This window comes from Lindgomyces ingoldianus (genome assembly GCF_010093535.1).
Source record: "Lindgomyces ingoldianus strain ATCC 200398 unplaced genomic scaffold BDR25scaffold_55, whole genome shotgun sequence".
NCBI lineage: Eukaryota > Fungi > Ascomycota > Dothideomycetes > Pleosporales > Lindgomycetaceae > Lindgomyces > Lindgomyces ingoldianus.
This window is the reverse complement of record NW_022985216.1, coordinates 341,086-350,657: the sequence shown is the minus strand read 5'-3', so window position 1 is coordinate 350,657 and position 9,572 is coordinate 341,086. Positions and strand designations below refer to the sequence as shown.

At 39.6% G+C, this 9,572-nt stretch overlaps 3 protein-coding genes across 3 annotated transcripts; 2 read left to right on the top strand and 1 right to left on the bottom strand.

The window, feature by feature from the left end:
- Positions 1-5,854: 5,854 nt before the first annotated feature.
- BDR25DRAFT_244771 (DHS-like NAD/FAD-binding domain-containing protein) lies at positions 5,855-6,687 on the top strand (the record flags this gene model as incomplete). The annotated part of the gene is made up of 2 exons (XM_033685858.1): positions 5,855-5,909; positions 5,963-6,687. 2 exons carry the CDS (start codon positions 5,855-5,857, stop codon positions 6,685-6,687), a joined length of 780 nt encoding a protein of 259 aa, XP_033540661.1.
- A 123-nt stretch (positions 6,688-6,810) lies between these two features.
- BDR25DRAFT_307583 (uncharacterized protein) lies at positions 6,811-8,486 on the bottom strand. The gene has a single exon (XM_033690863.1). The coding sequence runs from the start codon at positions 8,185-8,187 to the stop codon at positions 7,177-7,179; it is 1,011 nt and encodes a 336-aa protein (XP_033540660.1). The 5' UTR covers positions 8,188-8,486; the 3' UTR covers positions 6,811-7,176.
- Positions 8,262-8,648, top strand: BDR25DRAFT_362487 (uncharacterized protein; the record flags this gene model as incomplete). Its single annotated transcript, XM_033696580.1, has 1 exon — positions 8,262-8,648. The coding sequence occupies one exon, from the start codon at positions 8,262-8,264 to the stop codon at positions 8,646-8,648; it is 387 nt and encodes a 128-aa protein (XP_033540659.1).
- Between the last annotated feature and the right edge of the window lie 924 nt (positions 8,649-9,572).

Genomic DNA, 9,572 nt, shown 5'->3' with positions numbered 1-9,572 from the left:
ACTGCGATCAAGCGTGGGCTGAGAAGTCTAATTAGCTGGCATCTAATAATCTTAATTTCTAGGCACTATAGGTAGATTATAAGTTGCTACTGTTACTAAGGCCTTGCTACACACGCGCACTAAAGAAACTAAGTAATATAAATAACGCAATTAATAGCATTATTAATCCTACACGCAGCAATACTAAGGAGGATAAGTATAAGTAGTAGAAGCGCAAGCTAATTGTTAGCAAGGGCACTAATCCTATACAATACTAGTTTAGGCTGCGCGATTAATATTCTAACCTTAGTAAGATAGCGCTTACAATACTCTCTATACTAGCTTTAAGCTGTGAGTGTGAGCGCGTCTTTAGTAAGCTTAGAGATCTACTAGAGCCTCGCCAACGCTGTATATCACCTAAGCTACTCGCAGCACTACACTTAGTACAACAATAGAGATGGGCTAGTTTTAGTAGCGGCAACAACAACAATATAGGCTAATTAAAGCTTACTAACAAGCAGATAGACGTTTTGTACAAGCTTAGTAAGTAGGTAGGCGAAGACAACAATCTGGATACATAGGACAACAGCTAAGACTTAACACTAAAAAATATATACAACTTTCCTATTTAGAAATTAAGCACCTAAGCTACTAATCAAGCTAGCAACTTTCTGCTAAGCCAATTTAATTAATCTAGCCAAACCTTATACTAAAACGCAATCAATTAAGCTAGAAACTGCCAGCTTGCTTAATTAATTAATCTTAGGTGTAGTACTAAGTTTCCTAGATATCTAGCTGTTAACATAGATTAATAAAGATCCTTATTTTGTCTATAAAGATGTTGTACAGTTGACCTGTGTAGTTGTTATCCTTCTTCTATGCCTTTTAGAATTGTATAATCTTGTCTGCTAGGAGTTTTTCTTTAGCAGTTTCCCTCTAGGGTGGAAGTTTGTACGGGCTGTGATGTGGTATAGATTGTGCAGGTGGTATCAGTGGTGCATACACTACTGCAGGCGGTGGTGTGTACGATTGAGGGTGTGGAGCAGGCGTTGGGTAGGGTGGCATGTATTGTTTGTACAGTGATTAGTGTAGTGCTGGCTGAGGTGTAGGAGCAGGTGATGCTAGTATGTTTAGTGTTAATAGCAGCATTGTGTTTAGTCTGCTTCTGTGCAGAGCCTTATATAGCAATAGGGGTTGCGTATAAAGCCTTTCTAGTGTAATTACTTTCTCTTATGCTATATTATACAGCTTCTAGGCTTAGGTACCTTTAGTGCCTAGCTGTAGTGTAATTCCCTTATTCTTTAGCACTTATATAAGCTCCCTTTTAAACGCGCAGCTAAGTGCTAAGAAGTCTTGTAGTGTCTATTCTTTAAAATCCTCTATGTACACACTTAGAAGGGTAGCGCCCTTTTAAGTTATTATGCATAGATTAGTAATTATGTAACCTGCGTATAATTAAGTCTACAGGCTTGTTAGAGCCTCTAACATGTTAATCTTATTATTCTAGTACTCTAGGCTAGTCTTGTTCTGTAGTGTTGCCTCTAATATCTCTATGTCCTTTATAAGTTGTTTATATAATAGGAATTGTTCTTTATTCTTCCTGTTATTACGCAGAGTTGTTAGTTGCTAGTAGGATTTTATTATAATAGTATAGTTAATTGCTTTTCTAGTAGATCGCGCGGGTACTGCTGTTGTCTAGCTGCTAGGTTGTGCAGCTTTAATAGCTTTAGTGTGCGCCTTACACTATCTCCTCTTTACTTTGTACAGTAGCAGAGCTTGCTGTACAATGCAAAGGATTAATGTGCTATTGTCTAGCTGCTAGGTTATGCAGCTTTAGTGGCTTTAGTGTGCGCCTTACACTATCTCCTCTTTACTTTGTACAGTAGCAGAGCTTGCTGTACAATGCAAAGGATTAATCTACTATCCTAAGGGATAGGTAACTAAACAAAGTACTTTACAGGGTGTAGGTGCTTTGTTGTTACTCTTCCTAAGGGATAGGTAACAAAACAAAGTGCCTTATAAGGCGTAAGGTTAATTGCTTGTGCAGTAGATTGCGCGGGTACTGCTGTTGTCTAGCTGCTAGGTTGTGCAGCTTTAGTAGTTTTAGTGTGCGTCTTGCACTATCTCCTCTTTACTTTGTACAGTAGCAGAGCTTGCTGTATAATGTAAAGGATTAATCTGCTATCCTAAGGGATAGGTAACTAAACAAAGTACCTTATAGGGCGTAGGTGCTTTGCTGTTACTCTTCCTAAGGGATAGGTAACAAAATAAAGTACCTTATAGGGTGTAAGTACTCTGTTGTTACTCTTGCTAATTTACAGTTAATTAAATTAACTACTAATTAGTGTTAAATAGGCTCTAACAGCTAGCTGCTTATAGTATAAGCACTTAAGTAGTAAAAGTAAGAGTAGTGTACAGTGTGCACAGCGTATAAGGTAGGTAAGGTGAGGGCAACATGTTTCTAGTTCTATTGCTCTTGTCTTTCCTCTGTACAGAGGAAAAGGGGGATATCTAGATGTTCGCGCACAGAGGTTCGCGCACGAGCATCATGTGACAGAGATACGTGGTCCTGCTCGTGCGCAATCGCTCGTATCTAGACTGTGACGCTGCTGCTGCGTACAGACAATAGCCTTATTAGCTAGAATATTATATAGTTACTTTATATAGTTATTCTTTTTTCTTTATGCCTTCTAGAATTATATAACTTTTTTAGGTGTAAGGTTCTTTACTATAATATCTTATATAGGTAGAAGTTAGTATAGATTATACAGTAATTAAATTATATATAGTAGGTACAAGCTTTAGAGAATCTTATGTAGAGCTGTAGCTATAGAAATATGTAGCTGCTTAGTTATGCTCTTGTACAGTAAGCTATTATCAAGTAGTTATACTAATTATAAAGAAAGTATTAGGTCTATAAGTAATTTATATAAAGACATCCTCTATTACATTAAAACTAGTAATAGTAGTAATAGTTTTATATAATGCTTTAGTAAAATAGTAAACATGTGTTCTTTTTTTATAAGTTTATATAGTGTAGTAGCCTTTATTATGTCTTTTTTAAAGCTAATGCTTTTATTTTATAAAGTAGTAATTAGTTTTTATAAAAATAGTTAGCTAAGATTTTTAAAGTGTATAAGCTTTTACTTTATAAAGTTATTTTAAAAGTTCTTAAGCATACATACATTTATTATGCTTAATGTGTAAAGTTTTATAATTAAGTTAGCTGTGTATAAATTAAGCTTCTTTTTAAGTATATTATTTAATAGTTTAATTTTATTTACTTAATTTTTAATATTTATTTACTTTACTAAAGTTTTTACTAAGATGCTTATAAAAAGTATGTATTAGTTATACATTAATATGTTATGTTAGCTAGTTATAGATAGAGCTAGCGTTGCTTATTACTTTATAGTAGTTAATTATGCGTTGTTGCGCGCTGTCTTACTTCTTGTTATATGCTACCTCTAAACAGCCTTATATAAAAAGATAAAATAGACCTTCTAGTGTTAAATAAGCACTACTATTTATATAATACTTTTAAATAGTATTATATAGACAGGTTTCTTACTTTTACTTAAGTAACTAAATAAAGATTTATAGCTACTTATATATAAATTAGACTTTATTTTTACTCTTACTAATTTATAGTTAAAGTAGTAAAGAAAATAATTTTTTTTATATATAAACTTTTAAATAAAAAAGTATAAAAAAAGCTTTTTTTTTATAGTATTTAAACTACTAATTAGTGTTAAATAGACTCTTTACTAGCTAGCACTTAGCATTAGCAAATGTGTATAAGACAGAGAGGTTTGCATAGTGTAAACATTACATAGGGGTGTTAGGTAACTAGTGTTAATTGCTTCTTAGTTTTTCCTCTGTACAGAGGAAAAGGGGGATATCTAGATGTTCGCGCACAGAGGTTCGCGCACGAGCATTATGTGACATAGATACGTGATCCTGCTCGTGCGTGATCGCTCGTATCCAGGCCGCGACGCTGCTGCTGCGTACGGACATAATATGCAGGCAGTAAATAGATAAGTATATAAAACTAAATTAATATAAAAAGTGTGTAAAAAGTTACTAATACTAAAATTAAACTATTTTAGAAGCTAGAGTACTTTTATAAGTTTATTTACCTAAAATGTAAGAGGCTAGTAAGTAGTTAGTAGGTACATGTTAAACAAAAAATTAGAAAAGTTAAGTAGTAAGAGAGATAATAAAAGCATAAAAAGTAGTAAAAATAACTCTATAGTATACTATAAATTAAAATGCTAGAAGGTAGAAAAGCCTTAAAATAATGTTATTAAAATAAAAGATATAATAAAGCTAGTAAGGTAAGTAAGTAGTAAGTGTTAAGTAAAAAGATAATAATAAATAACATGTTTTTATACATAAAAGCTAAAATTTTCTTATTAAAGTAAAATTAATTATAGGTATAGTACTAATAATAGTATAAAAAAAGTAAAAAAGTTATAGCTACTTAAAAAGAGCTAAAAATTATTAAAAAGTTAATTTTCTAGCTATAGTTAAAAAAAATTAGAAGTGTTACGCTTACATAGGCGCACTAAAGTCTTTTAGATAGGAGAAGCTTTAAGAAAATTATAGCTTCTAATTAGTTTAGAAAAAACTTAGTAGACTATAAAAAAACAGCTTTACTTTAAGGAGTATAGTGTGGCGCTAATCAAAGCCTCGACCGTCTGAGCTCGCTGAGATAACTCGACACAGCCATCGTGCAACTTCGCGTGCGGTCCGACGCCCAGCGACAACACGAAGACATACCATGGAGCTTGCTATTCGGACCAGGGGTTCGCGTCCACCTTACATGGTGCATGACAAGTGAATGCATATCCAGGATTCGAAACTAATGCTTCACAGCGGGGACCCCGTCCGCAGCGGAGGTCTAGATAGGGTTGTCTATCATAATTTACAGACACCATGCTAGAAATCGCATTCATTCGAACCGAGCTACAAGTTTTGAAAGCGTTCAACAGCCTCGCTTCATAACGTATCATAATTTCCTCCTTCATGCCTTCACGGCAAACTACGCTAACCAAGGAGATGTAACCCCCCATAGCATCGAGCAAGACAAACATACACGCGGCCGGAAGAATACGGCATTTTGCATAATACAACCTTGCCTGCCTATCTCCACCCAGGAGGTGGCGGCGTGCACCTAACGACACAGGAGAACATACAAGGTGGAGCCAAGGACCTTACTAGTTATGCGCTATTGGAAACTCCGTTGCCGCAGAGCATCAGGCTACAGAAATTAACTAACATTTATTGAATACAAGGGTTCAAGCCTGCCATGTGCAGTAACGGCGCGGACTGAGGATCCACTGCCCAGGCACACCCTACAACTATGCACCAGAAAAGAGCTGTGCCAACCTTGGCATTCAATGCCGTCAAGAACTGAACCTATTACGGAGACTTCCCTACCTCCAAGGCGTTTTTTCGCCGGCTCAGTCCGTCACTTCCCAGGCATTAGGTCAAACGCATCCTTCGAAACACGGCAACCTTGAGTTAGAATTCGATCTCGTACGTGGAATATATGGAAACAGTAAGTTTTGAACAAAGCCAGCCCGTGGCTGTGCTCGAGTTACTACCCTGGTCTGTCATGTGCGTTTAGGGTATAAATCAGGGCTCCCCCCATCTCACATCATGCATTCTCTTCCGTTCCTATATCACCTTCTTCTTTCTCGGCGCTTTGCATAACATCCCCAACATCGACATGCCGAAGCAATCGAGTTCAAGCTACCGCAAACGGAGAGGTTCATGCATCCGGAAGGTCAGGAAGAATGGTCCTAGCTACATTTCAAATACGTTGATCAAGGGCTCATCACGAATCGAGCGACTGAAGAAAGATCTAAGCATGAAGGAAAACATTGTGATCATTAGTGGAGCCGGAATTTCCACCAATGCGGGTGGTACGTTTCGAAACTACCATTTTCACTGGAGTGGTATCCTGATTCTATCATAGTGGATAACTTCTGCAGTTTTTCAGGGACTGGGCTGTCAAGCCAAAGCCTATTCCACTCATCTGCATACTGTATCCTTGAACGAGCTGCCCAGTTGCACAGCCAGCTGTTGACTATATTTACCTCCGCTTCGACCTCTGGCCCCACATCACTCGACAGCCTCATGGAAGCATGGGCTCAGCGTGGCCGGATACGACGGCATTATACACAAAACATCGACTGCCGCAGCGACAGACTTCCTTCGCTATCTCAGAGGACGATAATGCTTCACGGTCGGGTCGATACACTTAGATGCAGCATTCGTCCTCAGCATACTTTTCGTGTTACTGCAGAATCATTCTCTCATCTAATAAATGACCGCTGCCCTCTTTGTGAAGATGAGCAAAAGCAGCGAGAGCTAGAGGGAAACCGACGACGTTCTACGGGTAGCCTTCGATCAAACGTACTGCTTTATGGAGAATGCAACCCCGAGGAACCAGAGATAGTAGCGGCTTTTAACGATGATCTGCATCGGCCCGTGGACGCCGTCATCATTGCAGGAACAAGGTTAGCGATCGATGATTTGAGAAACTTCGTGGGGAAGCTCTACGAAAAGGCTAAGTCAGACAACAGAAAATGCCTGATAGTGTGGGTCAACAGGGAGTCTCCAAAAATCAAGAATGACTTCGAGATCGACCATGTATTTCTGGGCGATTGTGATGAATTTACGTTGGCTATGGCAGCGTAGGAGCAGTATATTAGTTTTTAGCAGCGTAAATTACTTATTCATTTTGTCTGTTAATGTTTATAGGGGGGTAGGGAGTGGGGGCGCTAGATAATTGCCGAGGCTGCTTCCCCAGCCGTTCTTATTCTTCAACATGAAGCTGCTCCCTTATATGCTTTGGAACATCACCTTGGCTCTGCAAGGTATTCCCCTGCTCAGAAAACCGTACAAGAACCTTCATGTGTTGCGTTCGCAGCTTATAGTGCTTCTTTCCAACTGGATCACGCCAGCAATAAGGGTCTTTGTTGCAGGGCGGACCTGGGCACTGCATTACAGCATAGACTTCCTTCCAAGCAAAAGGCTGATAGCCCTCTTGATCTGCGCCCGGCTGCGTAATGGTCAAGCGTTAGATTACTACACCAGGGGGGCTTGTACCTAGAGCCTTGCCGAAGTCACAAGTGCTAGGACGCGAATCGGGAAGATTTTGGTCAGATCGTGTGGGATCGCGATAGGCTACCATTCGGCATATCCCCCTAGCTGCGCTCCCATGCTTGGAGTGCCTGGGCTCCTTGCCCTTCTCTGTCTCTCGCCGTCCTCAAGTCGTGCCTTTCTTACTGCTAAATCAGCCTCCGTCCAACGTATGCCGGCAAATTCAATCATTAGCTCATGTCCAACAGTACGTCTAAATTCAGCCGGGAAGATGATTGATCTCGGGACTCTCAGCCGCAGGCAGTCGTCGCCTAAGAATGTGATATCCGCAGGAACGTCGTCTTCGCCATGTCGTACTAGTAGGATCGGGATGCGCTCGCGGGATACGTACTGGGGGAGCAGAAATGGTTTAATATCCCCACCAGTCTCTTTGATCATCCAATCGATGAATGGCTCGGATGCTTCTTGGGGTAGTTGTCTTCGGTCGAGTAGATTCCCTTCAGTAGCGGATGGTGATACCCACAATCGATAATACTCGCAAGTTGGCCCCAAGGTCTTTGGACATATGTCTGAATTGTATAGTGTCCATTCACCCTGCAAGTCGCCAACAGGAATTGCTACTGGTTTTGAATTATCAATCGCCGCCTGCAAATTTGCGGCAACCGCGTCTACGACCGCAACCTTATCCTCGATGTACTTAGTTGCTTCAGCCACCTCCTCTCTCTCGTCCAAGAGCTCGGAGTATGTGGCTGAACGACCACCATCAGAAGATTCCGTACCATCACTCCAAGACTCAGATAGTTCGGCTTTCTCGTCGCTATAATCTTCTGTGCCCTCCTCGTCCCCATCCTCGGCACGGGGGTTGCATTCGCGACAATATCTTCCAGGATGATCCTTCATGCAGTAATATATATCGCGTCGATGGTCAAGATCATCCTTCGTGAAGCCCTTGATGCGTTCAAGCTTGTATTTCTTCCGTTGCTTTCGAGCTTCTTGCCGTTGCTTGTAGGAACCAGCTTGCGAGCTCGGCTGTTTTACGGACCATACCCGCTTGCACTCGGCTGCGATTCCTGGGAACTTCCTCTTTGGCGCCATACCGAGGCGCTGAACTATAAACGAGGCAGGGAGATAACTAGAAGACTTGAACACACGTCACGCCCACGTGACAAATGGCGGAACGGCGTGGGACGAGGACGGTGCAGGTCTGTGGGCAAGCGGTCCCGAGCCAATGCTACCCGTATAGCTTATACGTGCAGCTGTCGCGGAGCACGTCGCTTCAAGGTATAATACTCCTATCGAAGGTGCGAGGGAGAGATATCATCGGCAACACCGTGCCAGAGAATATGGTTGTGGCGGAGAGAAGGTTAGAGGAGCTGAGTGAGGCTACGATTCGGGAGGCGGAGGCGGAGGCGGAGGCGCGGGGGTGGTCTTTTCTAGGCGAGCAGCTTTACAGTCATTCCAAAAAGTCTGTCCCATGGCCTGAGCACTCGCTTATGAGCTCAGGGGACTCGGAAAAATCCCCCCCACCCAAATTAGTACTGCAGGCCTTTCCCTGACCCCTAACCACGCATCTAGAGCTCTAGAAAAGCCTAAAAAATCTTTTATTATTTAATTTTAATGCTGCAGCTCCTTCTTAATTAGGTAATTAATAACAGCCTACTATAATAAGCTAGTCCTTTTATAATAGTTAAAAACACTCCCTTACTACTGCTGCTAGCTAATTAGTCTAAAAACATTCTTCTTTTTAGTTAATAGCTGCTGCTGCTTTTAAAGAGGTTCTTTTATTAGCTTAGCCCTTTTAGTCTTTTTAACTTTTATAATTTATCTATTTTTTGCAGCTAGCTAAGGTTAATAAGGACTTTATTAAATTAAAAAATAAGAAGCTAGCTAAGTTAGCTATAAATAATCTTATTATACTATTAGTAAAAGTTATATAGAAAGAGGTTACAGTAGAGGTATAATAACCTAATAACATAGAGGTGTTACAGAGGTTACGTTTATTATTAATAGATAACTAAGTATAGAAAAACGCTAGGGATCTACTAGTACTAAAGTATACAGCTTAATAGCAGGCGTATATTCTAAGGGGCTGTATTAAGGAGATGTTACCTAGCTTTTATGCCTATTATTTTTTTACTAAAGAAAGTAATACTGCTACTCTTTAGCTACAGCTTTAATAGTAGAAGAAAAGAACACTCTAGAACACCTAAGCAGCTAGTCCTAGTGTTTGTAAAGCAACTATAGTAACTAGCAAAGCTATATATAGTAGTAAAGCTACTGCTAATATAGTAGTAATAAAAATTTTTAGTAAAGCTAATATAAAGTTTCTAGTAAAAATGTTAAAAAATTATTCTAAAAACTACTATTTCTACTATAAAATAAAAAAAAAGTAGTTTATAAATATTAAAATAGTTATAACTAAAGCAGTAAAGCTTTTTATTACTGTAGTAATACTATTGTCTTAAGCTAGAGCTAAAAAA